Source organism: Trichechus manatus, unplaced genomic scaffold (assembly GCF_000243295.1).
Source record: "Trichechus manatus latirostris isolate Lorelei unplaced genomic scaffold, TriManLat1.0 scaffold00041, whole genome shotgun sequence".
Classification (NCBI taxonomy): domain Eukaryota; kingdom Metazoa; phylum Chordata; class Mammalia; order Sirenia; family Trichechidae; genus Trichechus; species Trichechus manatus.
This window is the reverse complement of record NW_004443977.1, coordinates 8,995,042-9,015,716: the sequence shown is the minus strand read 5'-3', so window position 1 is coordinate 9,015,716 and position 20,675 is coordinate 8,995,042. Positions and strand designations below refer to the sequence as shown.

Genomic DNA, 20,675 nt, shown 5'->3' with positions numbered 1-20,675 from the left:
TCATGTCTCCGGGTGGAGAGTTTTGGAACAGCCTGGTTTGGGGCTTGAAAACCAAACGCAATCCCTCCTTGCCTTCCCCCTGGCCTGACTTACGCAAACCCAAGTCCTCGGGGCCACTGGAGCTGTGGACACAGAGAAACTTTCCACCCTGACTGCCCCACTTGGCTGTTTCCTCCCCTCGCTGCCACTGCTGATGCGGTTCTGCACCAGGAGGCAGCAGGCAGAGAGGGACACTGGGCAGCAGCCCTCTCCAGGGATGGCTGGATGGGGAGTACTCCACTGGCTGGGGCTGCCCTAACCTTGGGCGCAGCTGGCAGCTGGGCCTCAGAGCCCACCCACACCACCTTGTAGGCGCTGCAGGGCGAGGGCTGAAGGGGATTCCTCTCTCCTTGGGGCCCCGGCATCAAGCCCCACGTCTGACTGTGAATCCTGCTTGGTCAACTTGCCAAGGACTTGGGGGTGAGTCACTCCATGCCTCAGTTTCTCCCCTCCTGGCCAGGTTATGGTCCTGTCTCCTCCAAGAGATGACTGTGACTTGGTGCTCTGGAAAGACCGGGAGGCACGGGACTGTCTGAAAGGGCTAACGGGCTCAGAGGGCTCAGGCTGGGCCTGGGAATCTAGAAGTTGGGAGTCCTGATTCTACATCGTGTGAGATGGCTAAAAGGATGCGTGGCTGCTAAGTGATGCAGGGTTTTTGATTTTCTGTTAGAGGTGAATGTTTGGTTCTATCTCTAAGTAACTATTCTTTTATTTGTGTTTGATGTAATAACAACAGCAATAATGACATCTGTCCTTAAATGCTTACTATATATCAGGTGAGGTCCCTGGATGCTGCAAATGGTTAACGTGCTTGGCTGCTAGCCAGAGGCACCTTGGAAGAAAGGCTTGGTGATCTACTTCCAAAAAATCAGCCATTGAAAACCCTATGGAGCACAGTTCTACTCTGACACACAGGGGGTAACCATGAGTCGGAGTAGACTTGAAGGCAACTGTTTTTTATATGTCAGGCATTACTTGAAGGGCCTTATATGCGTACTTCCTTTTAATCCTTACAACAGCCCTATGAGGTTGCCCTCATTTTACACATAATGTTATAGAAGCTCAGAGAGTTTAAATCACTCTGCCCAGAGGGATCCTGGCATCCAGACTGCAGTCTGTGTGCCCCTGCCCCGTGCTTTCACCACTGCCAGCCTGATGCCCTGGGGCACTATGGCACAGAGGGGTCAAGGAATCCAGTTGGGTCGGTTTGCCTAATTTTGTACAAGTCGTCAGATCCTGGAAATGGGAGCGAGTGAGAGGGATGACAGACAACAGGTGGCGGGTCTTTGGGAGCCACTGTCACTTGCTGCCATGGCCCTGTCTTGGTTCATATGTTCCACACCTGGCTGTTCTCTTCTCAAGACTTTTGCTGGAACGACTTGATATTGCTTCTTTAAAGGAGAGGAGTGTAGGACGATGGTGGTTGGGGGACAGGGAGGTCCAGAGCTGGACAGAAGTGAGCCATCCTCTGGTCTTGTCTTCTTCCATGGTTGCAGTCTCTGTTCTCTACTTGGGGTGCTATTATGATGGTCCTGGGAATTGAGGTCAATGTGTTTCAGTCACTAACTAGCTGTTTATTGAGTGAGTACTTGGCGCGGATGGCCCAGCCTAGGTGGGGTTCATTCTAGTCACATGAGATTTCTTCTTTGCCCAGGGCAGGAAGGACTGTCCCTTGGGGATCGCCCACATGTGGGCCACACTCACGAAGGACTAGCATTGATTTTGGCTTTGGGTTGCTATGTTGCTGCAGTCTTAGGGTGCCTGGGCTGGAATATTGGCAGAGAAGAGGATCTGAGTTTGACCAGGCCCTGGATGCCACTGTGGACAGCTCTCGGCTGCTCATGTCCTGCCACACTGCCTGCCCCCTCCATAATGCTGCCTCTCTTCTCTCTTTTCCCAGGGCTCCACCAGAGTCACCCCAAACATCCAGCCCCACGCCCCGCCCATCAGGTATGCCTGGCGCACAGCAGGGAATGGGGAGGGGTGCAGACAGTGGGGTCACGGTGGGTGGGTCCCCTTGTAGGGAGCTTGGGTGACTGCGAGAGCTGCAGTGAGAGGAGGCAGGCTAGAAGCCACTTAGAAATGGTCAGGTTCTCAGTTCTCGCTCTAAACCTTGAGCTGGATTCTTTGTTTACCTGCATGATGTCCTTTAGTCCTGACAACAACCCTGCAAGGTAAGTCTTTTCTTCCCATTTGGTACGTGAAGAAGCTGAGTTTCAGAGTGGTGGTGACTTGTTAAAGGCCACGCAACCACCAGGAGGATTTGACTTCAGAGCTAGCTGGCATCAATGCCTGTGCTAGATCCCATTCATCTCAGGAGATGGGTTTCTGAGGTTGGGGGGTCATTTATAGAAGGAAAGCTCTCTATCTGGCTGGGCTGGTGGGGGTGGGGGAGAGGGAATGGACAGGGAAGCTCTGTGGCTTGCTGATGCAGTCTGTCCTCCCCACCCCAGTCCAGATTCTCTGGCTTGGGTCCCTTCCCTCTCTGCCCTCTCTGCCCTCTTGTTCACTCCCTGAGCTCTTGCAATGAATGAGAATGCCAGCTCCTCTGGCCGTGGGGAGATGGAGCCCCAGCCGGAAAGGGCCTGGTGTGCACGTACCCTAGGACTACCTGCCAGCTTTCCGCAGTCCTGCAGGCAACACTTCAGAGAATCCCCACCTTCCCCTACAGCTGAGAACTGACTTGGGGCTGGTGGGTGCAAATTGTGATGCCAAGGTTGTCCAGGTGGTGGCGCTGTTCTACCTTCTCATGCTCCCTAAGAACCCAACTAAGGATAGGGCAGGTCCCTCAGTGCGCTGGGTCTACCTTGTGTGACTCATGCCTCTCACTACCCTGTATGCCATCCCCTCTCCATCTCGCTGCCCCTCCCGTGCTGAAGGAGAGGGTGGGAAGATGAGGAGCCCAGCTTGCAAGTTTTTCTGACACTCCAGTGTCTTCTTTACGGAGCCCTGGTGGCTCAGCGGTTGAGAGCTACGGCGAGCTTGGGCTGCTAACCATAAAGGTCAGCAATTTGAATCCACCAGGCGCTCCTTGGAAACCCTGTGGGGCAGTTCTACTCTGTCCTATAGGGTCGTTATTAGTCAGAATTGACTCAGTGGCAATGGGGTTTTAGTGTCTTCTTTGGAGCCAGGACAAAGGGGTTTTGGAGGGTGAGGAGGTGGATGCTCCGAGTTAGCTGAGGCTCCCAGCCTTCATATCCATTTCTTTGCGGGGTGTGTGTGTGTGTGTGTCTGTGTGTCTGTGTGTCTGTGTGTCTGTGTGTCTGTGTGTCTGTGTGTGTGTGGTGCTTCTTGTCCCAGGCTGGTCACCACCTACAACACTATCCTTGGGTAGACAATGGCCTGAGTAGGAGCCCCACCCTAATGGTTACACTGAGACACTTCCCAGAGGGACAAGGAACAGTTGAGGCTCAGAGGTCAAACTCAAACTGGGCTTCTTACCTCAGACCACTGGCCCCTGTATCACTCTGTCCCCCATCATTCCCACCATGGAAAAGCCACAACTCATCCTTGGCTTGGCCATCTCCATGCCCTATCAGAACAGCTGGGCGCAGACATAACCCTGGTGGAGATGGATTCTGCTATGGTTCTTTGGTTCTGGGGCTGTCCTCCTTAATGTCTGAGCACCCTGCCACCTTTAAATACCCTGGTCCCTGGTGGTGGTATTTCTCCAGCTGCCCCTCCATGCTCAACTTTGCCCTGCTGTAATCAAGGTTATCAAAATGAAATGTGAGTGTTGCTCACCTTGGATAGAAGGAGGAAGTGAGACACTAGGAGGCTGGCGATGGGGCTAAGAAGGTGTGGGGGTTGGGAAGGCAGGAGGTGCTCCCAGAAGTACTGGTGGGCTTTAGAATGGAATTCCAGAGTCCACTGCCCCTTCCCATCAGCTCCCCAGTGGGTGCCCGGGCCCCTTCCCCTGCGAGAGAGAGAGAAGCTGAAGGAATGTGTAAAGGTGTGAGCCCTTCCCTCCCCTCACCCAACACCCAGGGAGGGTGAGCTGCCCAGCGAGGGGCTCCACACCTCTCTGAGGAGCACAGATGGCGCTGGGATATCTGGGGCTGCCTGCCCAGCGCCCTCTTGTTTCCTGGGCCCTTAGAAGTCGGGAATACTACTGCCTAGAAGCAGCACCGGCAGGCGACGGTGGGAGCTGCCAGAGGTGGGGAGAGAGCCAGGAACAAAGGGCAGGAGGTGGCCTGCCTCCGGGGAGGGCTGGAATGCTCTCCATGGTCTCCCTTACCTGGAATCCAAGTGAGTGTGTCACCTGAGCTGCCCCCTTCCCCTGAGAGGCCTCTCCGCCCACTCTACAGCTCGAGAGCCGGGGAGGGCAGCAGAAGGCGAAGCTCCAGGGTGCTGGAGAGCACCCAGCTTGGGCTTTCCTTCCTCTTCCAGAGCAGTCGGGCTCCTCTGGGAGACTTCTGGCTGACCAGGAGGCTGCAGTGTGTCGGGAGGCAGAGCTGGACTCCTGGGTTGCTGGTCATTTCTGGCCCTGGCCTTGACCTCTGGAACCCCAGGTTGAAGGCAGTACCAAAAGGATTGATGGGAACCTAGAATCGGTGTGATCTCTGTTTGATTCTGAAATGGTCTGAAGTCCCTGCCAGACCCTACTGCTCTGCTCTCTCCGCGCTCCCAGGCTGGCCTGCTGGCTGCACTGGCCTTGCCAGGGGAAACCTTCAGCCTTGGCTGTGGGTCATCGAGTAGCCCAGCACCCTAGACTGAGTGTGGGAGTCACGCGTGGTGTGTTGGGGTGCAGATATCTGCGGCTTGCCCTAGGGGACTGGATTCTGATCTACCCCCACCCCGTTCTGGCCCCTACTGTGTCCTCAGAAGCATGAGTGTGAGCCGGACCATGGAGGACAGCTGTGAGCTAGACCTGGTGTACATCACGGAGAGGATCATTGCCGTCTCCTTCCCCAGCACAGCCAACGAGGAGAACTTCCGAAGCAACCTTCGAGAGGTGGCCCAGATGCTCAAGTCCAAACATGGAGGCAACTACCTGGTGAGGGTGGGGCTTCTAGCCCATTGTCTGGTGTCCCTTTATCCTTTCATCTGCTTGCCACCTCTTTACTGCTGGTGTCTCTGCTCACTTGCTCCTGTGCCAGTGCTTCCTAGGGCTGCTGGAACAAAAATACCCCAAACTGGGTGGCTTGTAAAACAGAAATTTATTGTCTCACAGTTCTGGAGGTTAGGAGTCTGAAATCAGGGTGTCGGGTATGTTGATTCCTTTTGAGGACTCTGAGGGATAATCTGTTCCATGCCTCTTTCCTAGCTTCTGGTGACAGCTGGTGATCCTTGGCTTGTAATTACTTCAGTCTTTGCCTCCGTCTTCACATGGCCATCTTTCTTCTGTGTCTCCCTGTCTGTCTGTTCTCCTTTTTATAAGGACACCCACTCAGATTGGGTTAGGACCCATCCTACTCCAGTATGACCTCATGTTAACTGATAATGTCTTCAAAGACCCTGTTTCCAAACAAGGTTATGTTCAAAGGTACTGGGGGTTAGGACTTTAACATATCTTTTTTGGGGACACAATTCCATCCATAATACCCAGCTGTTCCTCTTCCTTCTGTTAACCTGCCCTTCACAGTGGGCATCTCTTGGGGCCTGAGTCTTCACTCACTCTCCAACCCAACTATGTTATAAGGAGTGTATCTGCAGCTGGAATGTAGCATCTGGAACCCAAGTCATGTGTGTGTGTATGTGTGTGCTTGTGTGTGTGTTGATCAGGAGAAGAGAATAATAAAAGCTCATGTTATTGAGCACTTACCATAGCCAGGCCCTGTTCTAAGTGCTTTCTATGTATTTAACCTTCATAGCAGCGCTAGAAAGCAGGTACTTGCTGGAGCACAGAGAGATGGGGCTATTTGCCTAGGGTCATAGGGTCAGGAAGTGGCAGAGCTGGCACAGTGTTGGTGCCTCTGAGAAGTCTCAGGGCAGTCACGCAGCATGCATTGTAGGAATCTTGGGTGGCTGGCACCTGGCTTGGCACCTGGCTCAGCACCTGGCGCAGGGGAGTCACCTCTGGGTGGGTGAAGGTGGCTGGTGGTGGTTGCCGCTAATGTTGGGAAGGCTGACCTGAGGGGCTGGGCCTATCCTGGACTCCAGAGGAGGACTTGGGAGATCCATGGGGACTGGACATACGGATTAGATCTGTGTAAGCTCGAGGGGCTGCCCCAGGGCATTTGAGCAGAAGTGGAATGTGGGAAGCTGTATTTAGTTTCCCGTGGCTGCTGTAACAAATTACCACAGACTTGCTGGCTTAAAATAAGAGAAATTTATTCTCTCATAGTTCTGGTAGAAGTCTGAAACCAAGGTGTCGGCAGGGCCATGCTCTTCTGAAGGCTCTAGGGGAGGACCCTCCCTTTGCTATGTCCTCTTCTCTCCTCTTCTTATAAGGACACCAGTCATTGGATTTAGGACCCACGTAAATCCAGGATGATTTCATCTCAAGATCCTTAACTAATTACATCTGAAAGACCCTATTTCTGGAAAAGGTCATATTCTGAGGATACAGGTGGACGTGAATCTGGGGGGACACTATCCAACCCACTGCGAAGGCCCATCTGTTAGCTGTGTTGGAGCATTTTTTAAGAGACTGACTTTAAACATTAGAAAGCCCTAGGTTCAAATCCTGGCTCTGTTCCTACTAACCAAATGATCCTGGGCTCTTAACCTTACTACTAAGTGTAGGTTCCCCATCTGTAAAATGAGTATAATAACACTACCTCTCATGGTTGTGGTGAGAATTAAACTAGCTGTTAGATGCAAAATCCTTAGCACAGGGCTGGCAGGTGGTGAATATTCCTCCTCAGTAGATAGTGTAGGGGGTCTTTGAGTTTTGTAGGCAGTGAGGCAGGGTCCACCAGGCAGCTGTGCACAGAGCTGGGTGGAGATGGGGAGTTCTGGAGGCTTTCTTCAGAAGTAGAGACAGCAATTCCCAACACTGGGAGATTCCTGTAGGCGTGAGAATATGGGGTTTTCCTGAGGGTATGTATGGTTAGGTGTTGGAGGGAATCTGATGGGAGAGGGGTGTCAAGAGGACCCACACAGGATGGTTTGCACCCTCTCATGGAGGGTATCTGACCACAGAGAAGTTGTATCTTGTATGAGGTGAAGTTATAAAGTCAACGTGTGAAGTGGAAATCAGGGATGGCCACAATGGTTATCATTTAGCACCAGACTCCTATTTAGCGTGGTGAGATGCTCCCTTGGGGGTGGCACATGGGACCTGAGGCAGGTTCCACCCTCTTCTCATCTTCAGTTCAGGACATAGGTCACTGAGGGGAATGTTGACTATCTATTTCTCTCTCTCCCTCTTTTTTTCCTGAGAACTTGTAGTTGAGTTCCTATAGTCAATGTATGTCTGATGGGACTCCACTGTACTTTCATGTATGGATAGAACTTCCATTAAGTGAGAGAGAAAGAGAAGGAAAGGATGGAGATGGGCCAGCGGTTCAGGTAGCTCATGGCTCAAGCTCTTGGCTGTGATAGGACCATTATGCTCCGCCCATCGGTGGAGAGGACGCTTTAGAGGAAGTTGGAGATGACACCACAATCCCAGCGTGGCCCAGTGGGTTTCTTGTCATGGTCCTCCCTCTCTCCTCCTCAGCTCTTCCCATCCACAATCTCTTCCTTTTTCTCCTTCTAGCTTTTCAACCTCTCTGAGCGCAGACCTGACATCACGAAGCTCCATGCCAAGGTGAGCTGATGGCCGTTTTGGGGTGGAGGACTCTTTCCACCTGAAGAGAACAAGGGTGGTGATTTCCACTGGCGGGAGGGGGCACATCAGAATCTTGGGAGAAGTGCTGTGATAGTTCGAAAGACCTGCTCAAAGTTAAAAAGCCATCTTACATTTGGGAAATAGAAAATAATATATTTAGTGTTTTCATAATACAAATTATAGAGCGTAAAGCTGGACACAGTAATTTACCACCAAGCCTGCCCCTCAAGGGCCACACAGAATCTCTGGAGTGAGGCTGGGCTTGGGAGATTGTTTGCTTTACTGAAAAGTATCTTGGATTGAGAAGGGCTGGGAATGGCTGCTTTAGACTTTCTCACTGCCAGTTCCTACTGTGTTTGCTCAATGGGTCTTGAGTGGCTTTGCCCTGGATGTTGGCTCCTGGCTTCTGACTCCTGGGGCCCATCGCTGTGGGACCATGGGCAGGCAACAGACTTCTCTCGGCCTCCATTTGCACCTCTGAAAGTGGACGGCTCATTAGAAGTGATCTCTGGGCCCTTCCAAGCAGAAATTCTCTTTGACTTTAAAGTCCTGTGAGTTTAGAAAAGTTTTAAGAAGCCTGAAGACTGTTATTCAAATCTACCCTTCTGTCCCTTTGAGCTTCCCTTGGCTAGCCTGAGAAACTCTCATTTGCTGTGGAAATAATGATGGCCAGTGTGTCCAGGGCCTGAACAAGACCAGAGCCATCAGGGAGCCCTTTGCACTTCCTGCTTTCGTCCCGAGCCATGCCTCAGTGTTGTCTGTGGAAGGAGAGCTTGAGGGCAAGGCTGGTGTCCCTCAGCATATTTAGAGGCCAGGGCCAGCTTGAAGGGGCCTTGGGGTCATTGGTTCCAAGCCCTTGTTTTATTCACATATGGGGAAACTGAGGCTCAGAGAGGGGCCATGACTTGCCTGAGGCTTCGCAGTAAGCCAGTGCCAGAGCCGAGCCCAGGGTCCCAGCGTCTCTAGTCCTGTGCCAGTGACACACAGGGCAGGAACCAGGGCCTGGCTGCTGCTGGCTGCTGCCCTCGGTTGTGGCAAATGGTGTCTGTGCCACTCCCACTGCCCTGGCTGGCTTTCCAGGGTTTCTGCGTGCTTCTCACTCATGGCTTGGACCCTAGGTACTGGAATTTGGCTGGCCCGACCTGCACACCCCCGCCCTGGAGAAGATCTGCAGCATCTGCAAGGCCATGGACACCTGGCTCAACGCTGACCCACACAATGTTGTCGTGCTACACAACAAGGTCAGAGTGGGGGCTGCAGGGCGTGTGTGTGTGCATGTGTGTGTGAGCATGCCTGAAGGGGTCCTTGCATGAGAGTGTCTACCTGCCTCTGTCTTTGGACTGCATGAGCCTGCAAGTCCACCTGTGTCTCTTCGCCTTTCTAGAGGTTGACCGATTCTGTATCAGGGGGCACCCCAAGAAGTGAGGAGACCAGTTTGTGGGTCCCTCAAGAGCAGGGCATACTCAGTTGTGTTTGTTCTATTTGAGGCTCAGCCCCACCCTCTTTCTTCCCCTTTGTCCCCCCTTCCTCCTTAGATTCTCCCTTAGCACCACACCTATCTCCAGCCTCCACCCCTTTTCCTCCCAGGCTTCTGCGTGGGCCCGGGGGTAGTAGGTCTGGTCTTGGAAATAAAGGCTTTTGTGTTTGGGGCTCTTTCAGGGAAGCCGAGGCAGGATAGGTGTGGTCATCGCGGCTTACATGCATTACAGCAACATTTCTGCCAGGTAAGTGGGGTCTTGAGCCTCCACCCTCTGAACATTGGCAACAGGAGTTCCGCCCCTTCCCATGGCCTCTTCCTTCCCAGGGATCGGAGGAAAAGGACAGAAGTGATGAGAGGGGATAAGGATGGGGTGGGAGAGCCCCTAGAAGAGGAGAAGGTGCCTGCCCATAGCTCTGAGCTCTGAGGCAGGAGTCTGTTGGCTGAAAGCAGGATAGAGGAGAGTCCCTTTCTCCATCCAAGGCTCTGGTGGGGCAGCCTATGTGGGCAGGCCCTGTCATGGGCACCCCATCTGGCCAGCTTCCTAGGGCCACTTTTCCTTGCCATACTGAATTCTGTTTCTTTGGGTGATCAGGAGGGAGTCAGGAAGAAACGCTGGATTTGATCTGGGGCCAGCAGGGCAATCTAGAAGCCACCTTGTCCATCTCCTTGCCTCTGGCCAGCAGGGACCTCTTCCCACCTAGGTGTTTTGGAGTAAGAACAGGAAGCAACTTGTGATGAATGCCACTCTGATTCCATTTTTCAGAGACAGAGGAATTCATTCCTTCACTTGTTTAGTCATTCAACAAATGGTTATTGAACATCCACAGTGCCTGGCAGTGTTCTAGGTGCTGGGGATCCGTGCAGTAGTGGGCAAAGCCAAGCCGCTTTCCCCATGGACATGAAATAAGTAAGGAAAGGCGTAACATAACATCAGCTGATACATATTCTGTGAAAGAATAAAGAGAACAGAGAAAGACAGTAGGAGAAGGGGTGGCCTGGTAGTCAGAGAAGACCTCTTAAGGAGGTGATATTTGAGCAGAGACCTGAGTAAATGTAGGGGGATGGGGAGTACTGAGTCATATAAGCCTGGGGGATGAACCTTCCAGGCACAGAGAGAAGGAAGGACAAAGGCCTGAGAGGGGGCGGGCGTGTCTGGGCCCTACAGAAGGAGGGAGGGGAAGAGCAGTAGGAATGAAGCTGGAAGACAGTGGTGGGCAGAGCCAGTGGGGCCTTGTAGGTTTGATAAAGACTTTGGAGTTTATTCTGAGAGTGACGGGAAGTCATTGGAGATCAAGAACAGGGAGCTACAAGATCTAAGTGCTCCATGTTGATGGGCCAAAGATTCTATGGAGAGCTTGCCAGTAGGATGGTAGTTTATGACTCTAAGAAACCCAACCCAGCCTAATCTTTGCTTAATGGTGAACATTTCCTGTGTACCTACTGTGTGCCAGCTGTTATCTTACTTGATCACCATTGCAACCTTTGAGGGAGGAGTGCTCATCACCCTCATTGACAGGAGAGAAAAATGAGGTTCATAAAGATTAAGTCACATGCCCAAGACACATAGCTAATAAGAAGTGGACTTGAGATGAGATCTCGGGCTGTCTGGCTCCAAAGCCCACATGCTGAATACTGCACCATATGGGATGGATAAATGCTGGAGCACTCTTTTCCTGAAAGCTTCTCAGCACAGGATGGCTAGAGGAAGAGGTCTGTCCTCCACTAGGCACCAGGGAGGGCTCTGCAGGCCTAGAGAAGTTGAGGTGGGGGACGAAGGGCTCTTGGACGTGGGAGTCGTCTCCTTTGACCATCTGTCTCTCCTTGCAGTGCAGACCAGGCTCTGGACCGGTTTGCAATGAAGCGATTCTATGAGGATAAGATTGTTCCCATTGGTCAACCATCCCAGAGAAGGTGGGTCTCTGGGGCTCGCAGCCCAGTGCATACGTTTGAGTACTTACTGTATGTGGGCACTAGACTTGTGTACTCACAGGGGAGGAATCTCGTGCCCAGGTTGCGGCGTACCAAGCACAGGTGCTCATATGCCAGCCTGAGGGTGTCTGGGGTGGTGTGGATTCAGGACTTGGGTGAGGTCATGGGCCAGCTGGTGTGCTCAGACAGGTTGGCACGGCAATTAACTCCTGAGGCCTGTGCCAGAGAGCAGCAGGGTCATCCAGGGGGAATACATCTGTGGCTTGTATAAGAAGGCACGTGCTATTCTTGGCCCTGGCAACGAGGTTGCTCTGTGCTTGAATGAGCCTTTAGAAAGCTGACATCATGGCCACCTGCTCTGGGGAGGTCACAGAGACCCAAGGAAAGGGTCATCTTCTGTTGGGAAAGTTTTACCAAAGCTCTCAACCACGTGGTCTCACTGGAGTCTCACAATAGCCCAAGAAGGAAGCAGGCAGGGCAGGATGGATGGATGGATGGATGGATGGATGGATGGATTCATTCATCTGGCAAATTTTAGGCCCTCTACTATATTCCAGGAGCCCTGGTGGCACAGTGGTTAACTGTTCGGCTGCTAACCAAAAGGTTGGCATTTTGAATCCACCAGCTGCTCCTTGAAAACACTATGGAGCAGCTGTACTCTGTCCTATGAGCCGGAATTGACTCGACAGCGGTGGGTTTGTTTGTTTGTTTTTGCTATGTTATAAGCACAGAAGATAGCCAGGTGAACAGGACAAAGTCCTTGCCCTCATTGAGCTGCTATTCTGTTGAGAGAGATGGACATTAAATGAGTAAACATACATACAAGACAATTTAAGAGAGCAATAAGTGCTGTAAAGGAAAGGGAATCACATACTGCAGAGACCAGAGCTCGTGGGATGAGAAAGAGGCTACTTAATGAGGGTGGTCAGGGAATACCTCTCAGAGGAGATGAATTGGAGCCCAAATCTGAATAATGATTTTTGAAGATGTAGGACATTGCATTTTACAGATGAGAAGCCTGAGCTTAGGGAGGGGATGTGACATGGCCAAGTCCCTAGCAAGTAGAGTTCACCCAAAGACCTTATGATTCTGGTGTCTAGGCTTTGCCCCCTGGGTTCTGCTGCCCACTGTCCCACTGTGCTCTGTGGATGACATGTTTAATGGGGCCTGATCCACAGAAAGGCAAGGGGTATTAATCAGGGCCAGGTGGTCCTTGGGGATGCTGTAGCTGAACGAGAGCCAGAGTGGTGGAAACTCAAGCCCAAACTGGAGAACTGGGGAGTGGGATGAGGGCCCAACTCCTTTTATGGCTGGGAGTTGTGGACCTGCCATCCACCTGCTTCTGATGTGTCAACACTGTTCCACACACTGAGGATGTGGTGCTGAATCTGTCAGACAAGGAAGGTCTCATGGAGCTTATCTTCTGGTGGGGGGATGATGATAGCCAAGTACATACACAATGAAGACCATTTCAGAGAGTGGAAAGTGCTTTGAAGGGAAAAACAAAACACAGCAGAGTGACAGTGAGGGGGGTGGGAGTGAGGACCCAACCTTTCTGAGAAGGTGATATGAGGTGAGATGTGAGGAGGGAGAAGGCAGCATCCAAGTGAAGGTCTGAGATGAAGGATCCAGGCAGAGGGAAGAGCAGGTGCAAAGGCCTGTAGGCCACAGGTGGCCCATTTAATTTTCCAGCAGCAGCAGTAGCAGTAGCGGCTGCATGTCTATGAGCCCAAAACACTGACTGGGCAGGCAGGACCCCGTGGCTGCAGGGCCCTGGAGCTTCCCAGCCTCTCTATGCTGAAGGGCCCCAACACAAACTCCATTCCTTCCCACCCTACTTGGCTGCTTAGAAGTGTGCTGGCACAGCTGGGGGCTGCTTCTGCCATTGTAGTGGGAAGCCCAAGAAGAAATGAGGGAGTCCTCAGGCAACCCAGCACCTTACAACTACAGCAAGACAGCTGATAGCCAGCCTCTAGATCAGCGATCAGAAATAGATGTTTTTATGTGCAGAAAATTTCTGGCTAGGCCCTAGGACACAGCAACTGTGGATCAATGCGTTTTCCCAGGATAGAGATCTCAGGGAGGAAAGAACTATTGGTCAAATACTGGCTCCTCAGTTCGTGGCTCACCACGTATAACTGGTGGTCTTGGGAACAGGTGTGGTCCTTGATCTTGAAGGACAAGGGATACAAATAGAGGAGCATGATGTTACCACAACACGATGTGGCTTGGAGAGTGTGGACAGATCAGTCCCATCTCTGGAGCTGAGCAGTGAAAGCCTGGAGGCTGGGGATCAGGATTATCTCTTGGGAAAGGCATTATGCTCAGTGTGTGCTTATGTAACATGTAATTGGTATGTGTGTGTTTACATTATCTGTGTCAGACCTGCAGCTCATATCTGCAACTGCATCTGCTTATGGGTGGGTAATTCCGCCTGTGCCCAAATGTGAAAGTGCAACTGTTGGGTTTATTATGCGTCTGTTGCACTTTCCCACCTTCTTGTCTGTGTTGCCTGCAGGCGGATGCAGCAGTTGGAGGAGAGGAGGGGGAGGAGAAGAGGAGGGAGGGGTTATGCCTGCAGCTCCCCGATTCATTGTCAACCCACCCCTGGACTCATTGTCCCCAGCACGCAGAAACATCCTGTTTGAACGATCAGGAGATCTGATAGGAATTCTGTGATTCCAGGTTTCCGGTTTGAGAAGCAGGGCTGGGGGCTGGACAAGGGCCTGAATAGGGGCTTGTGGTGCCCATCAGATTGTCTCACTTGGGTAGTCCGAGGTGGCCCCACCTGGACCCAGGGACAGAGGAGCGTAGGCCTGGAGGCAAGCCAAGGAGCCAATTGACAGGAAGGGAGCGTTGTCATGGTCATGTGGGTTCTGGTCCCACCTACTCAGAGAGTTCCCGCTGACCCCTGCAAAGTCTCAGGATGCATTCTGATTGGCCTGGTTGGCCCAGCTTGGCATTCTGTGGCCAGTCAGAAAAGGAAGGAAGGGCCAAGCAACCAATAGCAATGGTCCAACCTCTAGCCCAAGCAGATGCAGTGGAGTTCTAGACTCATTTCCTCCCTCCCCGCCCACTTCCAGCTTTGCATGTTCTTGCTGTGTGTCTTTGGGATGCCCAACCCTTTCTGGACCTAATTTTCTCTCTCTGTCTAGGAATGGAGATGAGTTAATCCTTGCATTCTTCCAACAGGATGTTTGTTAAAAGAATTGGGGAATGTTGGCCCTAGAGAGAGAAATACTTACTGGAAGGGAGTTATCTTCAAATATCAAATGAAATGATCTATACAGATGGATTTCTTGGACTTTAGAGTGATATGAACAAATTAAGGATTATGATTATTGAGCTCATAATCACTATTTGCAGGACTTCATGTGGCTGGTGGATCTTTTGGGGCTGAACCAGGGCCTGTGAGTTTAAGTGTAAGCTTGGTTTGGACTTGTGTAAAGGTGTCAGAGCTGTTTGATGATTGATCAGCCTGCCTTGTGCAGTAGTGAGCAGCTAAATGATGCCTGTCAGGAATGTGTGGAAGCGATCTCTGTCCAGAGTGAGTGAGATTCTTGGGCCGAGTCAAGCAGGAGAGAGATGTGCATGTTGACCACCAGGGGGCACTGGAGAACTCCAAGTGGGATATTTGGCTTGACCTGATTCCAAATCTAGAAGTACCTGCTAGCTCTCTCTACCTGGGGCTCCAAGTAGCCCAGACAGATGTGGTCTCCCAGTTCTTGAGTCTTCCCGGAGAAGAAATCACAGCATGTCAGAACTGATGGAGATTCTTTATGCCAACCTAGGTCTCCAGTCCCTCAGCCTGTTATTCTTCCCTTTAGACAAAATTTACGTCTACAAGCTTGACAGATTGTTCCTGTTGTTCAACCCGGCCCTTGTCTTTACCGTTCTGGCCTGTTTGTTCAGATCTTAAGATTGAACAGATCTTAAGATTGAGGGTGAGGAAGGATTAACGTCAGTTGCCACGGAGTCAGTTCCAACTCGTGGTGACCCTGTGTGTGTCAGAGTAGAACTATGCTTCATAGGGTTTTCAATGGCTGATTTTTTCAGAAGTAGATTACCAAGCCTTTCTTCTGAGGCACTTCTGGGTGGACTCAAACCTCCAACCTTTTGGTTATCAGCCTAGGATGTTAACCATTTGCACCACCCAGGCACTCTGAGGAAGGATTAGGTAGGTAGAATCTGTAGCTCTTAGAGACCCAATCCCTGGCATTCTAGTCTTGCCAACTCCTTTTCCAGGAGCAGAGCCATCCTTGCTTTCTCTTCTCCCAGAGCATTGCCCTGCACCACCCCACCTATCCCCAGAGTCTCAGGTTGCTGGGGTCTCCGTCCCAGGCCAGGTCTCCATCACTAAAGCTGCCCTTCTCCCTGCTGCAGGTACGTGCATTACTTCAGCGGCCTCCTCTCCGGCTCCATCAAAATGAACAACAAGCCCTTGTTTCTGCACCACGTGATCATGCACGGCATCCCCAACTTCGAGTCTAAAGGAGGTACCTGCCCGAGCTTTCTGGCTTTCCTTCCCCTCTGCCTCCTTCTAGCTCCTTCTCTTAAAAAGCAGCCTTGGGTGTTAAAAAGCCTGTTAGCTGCAGAGTCCTAAGGCTTGGATTGGTGTCTCAATGGCTCCAAAGATGGAGCCTTCTTTGAGCCCCAGTCTATTCATTTGCAGAATGGGTTTGCTATTTGCAATGCGTGCTGGCAGATCGTGTTGGGATCTGGCAATGGTCTCTAAACTTAAAATGCTTTCAAATGGAAAGTTAGCATTCCTTCCCCTTTCTCTTCCCTTTGTTTCCTTCCTCTTTTTCTCTTTGCTCCTTTCCCGTCCTGCCTCTCCTTTCTCCATTCCTTCCCTTCTTTCTCTCTTCCTGTTCTTTCTCCTCTGCCCCTTCTGTCTCCTACTGTTTCCCCTTCTTAGCTAACATTCATCCCTCCCTTACAGGGTGTCGGCCCTTTCTCCGGATCTACCAGGCCATGCAACCTGTTTATACATCTGGCATCTAGTAGGTATTCCATGGGAACGAGAGGCCAGGGATGCCCAAAGCCCCAGGCTGAGGACCGGGGGGATAGTGGTGCCCAGAAGTTGACATCAGCTGAACTCTTCTTCCAGAGAGAGTTGAAGGGATGAAGTCAGTGTGGATTCCCAGTAGCCCTCTGGGAGAGGGACAGCAGGGAGAAAACCTGCTTCCTGTCCCCACTCTCAATGGCCTCTCTCCCTCTGCCCACCTCTCTCCGTAGCAATGTCCAAGGAGACAGCCAGACCAGCATCTGCATCACCATCGAGCCTGGGCTGCTCTTAAAAGGAGACATCTTGGTGAGTGCCACCCCTCTGACTCAGACCCCACCTTCATTTATTTTTTTCTCCTTCCTTTTCTCTTCCTGCCCCACTCTTGCCTCTCTAGACAACATGGTGGGCTCCCAGCTTTGAAGTCGTAGGCTCTCAGGGCTCCTGCAAGGCCTTCCAACCTTGAACGATCCATTGTCCATTCCTTGCCTCTGAGTTAGACATCCCTTCTTCTGGGTTTGTCTCTTGTTCTGGAACATCTCCAAGGAACAATCTCTCAGTGTGAGCTGGTTACCTCCTGGCTTCCTATTGGTGACAAGGACTCCCTCATTTCTAACGTCAGTCCTTCCTGCTGCAATTTAAATCCACTCCTTCTTTTCCCATCCTGGAAAGTTCTCTGTGCAGGAACGTCTTGGAAGGTCAAGGCAAGATTGGCCTCCAACTCTCTGTTGTTCTAGACGTTCCCCCAGAGAGCTCTGAGATCCTGTTTGGTGTTGGTGACCTCTCCCTCACTGGGTTTGGGGTGAGCCTGGGGGCCTAGTCAGAGGAGCTGAGAAAGAAGACCCCTAGGACCTGATTTCCTGACTAGCTCTACTCCCCTTCCCACCCAGCTGAAGTGCTACCACAAGAAGTTCCGCAGCCCAGCACGTGATGTCATCTTCCGTGTGCAGTTTCACACTTGTGCCATCCATGACCTGGGTATTGTCTTCGGGAAGGAGGACCTTGATGATGCCTTCAAAGGTGGGCTCCTTGGGTGGGACCAAGGGTGGGGGCTCCTGTGCCAGGGAGGGGAGCCCAGCTTAAGGGGATATGTTGGGTAGGGGGGCCATCTTTAATTAGCCATACGGCCTGCCAAGTCTCAGGATATTCTTGGTGACAATGGGAGAGAATGTTTGAGACTGGAATGGTCTGGGAATTCAGGTTGTCAGTGGAAGTGGGTATAACGATGGTGCTCACTCTTTCTCCTAATCCCTGGGCTGTTTTATATCTTGCAACCTTTTATTACTACTTTTCCTGTATTTCCCTCATCTTGTTCTCCTAATTTGTCTCATGTGTCCTGTTGAGAAGCATTTTTTCAACATTCATTGGCATTTACTTTGTGCCAGACATTGTACTAAGTGTTGGGGATTAAAAAAAAAAAAGGCCTAGTTTCTGCCTTGGTGGAGCTTAGAAACCTCATTGAGTGGAGAGGCAGATCTAGCAAGAAATAATTATCCTACAGCATAATGAAAGCAATAATGGAGGTGCTGTGGCACAGACGGTTAAGTGCTTGGCTAGTAACTAAAAGGTTGACTATTCAAATCTGTCTGAGGTGCCTTGGAAGAAAGGGCTGGCGATCTCTTTCTGAAAGGTCATAGCCATTGAAAACCCCGTGGAACAGTTCTACTCTGACACACATGGGGTCGCCATGAGTCGGACTTGACTCAACAGCAATTGATTGGTGGATAATGGCAGCAGTGACAGGAGAACCATTTTCCACGGTAAGAGGGAGGTTGTCAGGGAAGGTTTGGTGTCTCTCTTTGCTTCTTCCCTCTATCCATTTGAGGTTTTAGCTATATCACATTCTGGCCCAGAGCATATCCCCATCCATCCATCTATTTTTCCATCTGTCTGTCCGTCCGTCCATCCGTCCATCCATCCATCCATCCATCTAACAAGCATCTCATGCATGTCTGTGTGTAGCTGGTATGTGCTTGGCCCTAGAGATATAGAGAGAAAGAAGTCAGGCCCCGCCCTCAGGGAGCTCACAGTCTTGTGGGAGGAACTGACACACAAATCTGATTTTGTGAAGTGATGCGCGCGTTAACGGAGACAAGCACAGGATGCCCGTTCCTGCTGTAACTTTTCTTTCTGTAATGAGTGGATGGTGCTCTCTGTCCGCATGGGGCTCAGGACAGAAAGCAGCGAGTAGAGCTGGGGGCTCAGAAGATGGGGCCTGAGCCCTTCAGTGTGGTTGGGCCCATGCAGGAGAAGGAGGCTTCTGTGATGGGCTTTCCCTGCACTGGAGCCACGAGGGAAAACCCAGAAATGCTGTTATAATTACAGAGTGGAATGTAAATGTGATCCATCTTAACAAGGAAAAATGAAGATATAGCTGACAAAATATAGGTGGGGTTGGGGACAGGTAGAGGGAGGGGAGGGGAAACAAATTTCCTCCTCTTACATGGTGGGAGTCAGAGACACCATTTGCAACGGACAGATCAAGAGATAGAGGCTTAACTGTAGTATTTAAAGTCTCAAAGGCAATCAATAGAATGAATAAATAATAATAATGATAATAAACCTAAGCAGATTTAACAAGAAGGGAGATGAGAGTAGTATAAGTGAGCCAGATTAGTCATCTTTATAGTGGTAAATCAGTAGAGATTATTGAAAATTAAAATAAAATTAAAATATCTAGAAATAATGGCATAAAGCTATTATTTAGAGTCTTAGAGGAAACCACTAGTAGAACAAAAAATAGAAATGGTCACCTCAGACAAGTAAGATTGGAGCTAGGGTGGGCAGAATATATAATGATAATAATGTTAATAATAACATCTGTATTTGTTTATCTATATATATCCTATTATGTTATTAAACATTTATTGGGTCCCTGGATGGCACAAATGGTGTGCACTTGTCTACTAAATCTAATGGTTGGTGGCTCAAACACACCCAGTGGTGCCATGGAAGAAAGGCCTGGTAATCTGTTTCTGTGAAGATTATAGCCAAGAAAACACTATGGAGCAGTTCTACTCCATAATGCATGGGGTTGCCATGAGTCAGAATTGACTCTATGTCAGTGAGTTTGGTTTGGTTATACATGTACAACTTAAATTTTTTTCTCTAAGAAAACTTTTTATGGAGTCCTATGTGGGAATTAATTGCCCATTTTTGTTTTTCCTTCTCCTTTTTCAGATGATCGGTTTCCAGAATATGGCAAAGTGGAGTTTGTATTTTCTTATGGGCCAGAGAAAATTCAAGGTATAAACCAAGTTAGAATCTGTTATCTTGTCCCCTTCTCTCTGTCCAGACCGGCTCCCATCCCACTTTACCATCATCCCACTGGTCTACTCTACACTTATGAAGTTAGCTGTGACTGATAGACAGGCCAGCAGTAAAGGATGTGGGTATCAGAGTGGACCCCCAGCGAAACAAGAACCAGTGACTTAATCTCTGGATAATAAAAATAAAAAAGCAGACAGAGAGGCACTGGGCTGGATAAACTGTCCTGGTCCCATTAGGTCATCATCCTGTTATATTCAGAGACTGAGGGCTGCGGTGGATGGAAGGAGTGGCTAGGGGGACACTCAAAGTTGCTGGACGGATGATGAGTATTTATAAGAACTGAGGTGATCCAACCTGAAGACAAGAAGGCCAATATAATAACCTTTAAGCTTCTAGAATGTTTTATATGGAGACCAGTTCTTCCCAGTTTTATTTGAGAAGAGAACAAGATGAGACGAAGTTAGTTACAGGCAGAGGAACGCTGGACAGATTAAAGAGAGGACTGCTAAGCCAGGATGGTAACTTCCCCTGGAAGGCCTGGCTTGTGGCTTGTGCTGTCTTCATTCCTGGGGCTTCCTCTGGATAGACAGGAGAGACTCCACCTCTCCCCTCAGATTTCTGACTAGAGTGGAGGGCATCACAAGTAGGGGGTAGGGGGCTGGCTAAGATGAACTTCCAGAGGCCTTGTGTCCTCTTAAAGTTAAGGCTGTGGCTTCCCTGCTGTCCCTGACCCTATGCAAGCCTTTCCCACAGCCGTTCCCCTGACTCCAGGGGCAGACTCTCTAGGGTCTCTTGGCACTGCCCCAGGAGCCCCTGGGACACTGAAGAGAAAGAGGTAGCTACCTAGTCAGAGGGTCCTCCCAGCTTCCTCCTAAGGGTCTTCATTCCTCAGTGCCTCTGTCCTGATTTACCCCTATGACCTGGTATGAGCCTTTTCAAGAATGCAAGAAACCAGACTCCTGGATTCTCCTTCCAACTTAAGCCACTGGTTCCCCCTGGCCCCACTCCCCCCATGCTCAAGAAAATGAGAAGTCCCTGAGGAACACCCTTGGGGGAGCTGGTTGGCTTCCTCTGTTCTTCCAGCTGCTGATCTCGTTTTCCTTCTTCTCACTGCCCCCCTCCCCCATTCCACTCAGGCATGGAGCACCTGGAGAATGGGCCAAGTGTGTCCGTGGACTACAATACTTCCGACCCCCTCATCCGCTGGGACTCCTATGACAACTTCGGTGGGCATC

At 50.7% G+C, this 20,675-nt stretch overlaps 1 protein-coding gene across 3 annotated transcripts in view; it reads left to right on the top strand.

The window, feature by feature from the left end:
• Positions 1 to 1,939: 1,939 nt before the first annotated feature.
• The window catches only part of TNS1 (tensin 1), a 109,163-nt gene continuing 90,427 nt past the window's right edge, over positions 1,940 to 20,675 (top strand). For 2 of the 3 annotated variants that reach the window (XM_012555556.2, XM_023731280.1), the window contains exons 1-11: positions 4,867 to 5,035; positions 7,685 to 7,735; positions 8,875 to 8,997; positions 9,416 to 9,480; positions 11,064 to 11,147; positions 15,549 to 15,661; positions 16,108 to 16,168; positions 16,404 to 16,479; positions 17,061 to 17,190; positions 19,351 to 19,416; positions 20,577 to 20,675. In XM_012555556.2, coding sequence (XP_012411010.1) covers positions 4,868 to 5,035; positions 7,685 to 7,735; positions 8,875 to 8,997; positions 9,416 to 9,480; positions 11,064 to 11,147; positions 15,549 to 15,661; positions 16,108 to 16,168; positions 16,404 to 16,479; positions 17,061 to 17,190; positions 19,351 to 19,416; positions 20,577 to 20,675 — 1,036 coding nt within the window. In that variant the 5' untranslated portion in view covers position 4,867. Of the gene's footprint in view, positions 1,990 to 4,863; positions 5,036 to 7,684; positions 7,736 to 8,874; positions 8,998 to 9,415; positions 9,481 to 11,063; positions 11,148 to 15,548; positions 15,662 to 16,107; positions 16,169 to 16,403; positions 16,480 to 17,060; positions 17,191 to 19,350; positions 19,417 to 20,576 lie in introns of those variants that run through there. The other variant, XM_023731281.1, reaches the window with a different exon arrangement.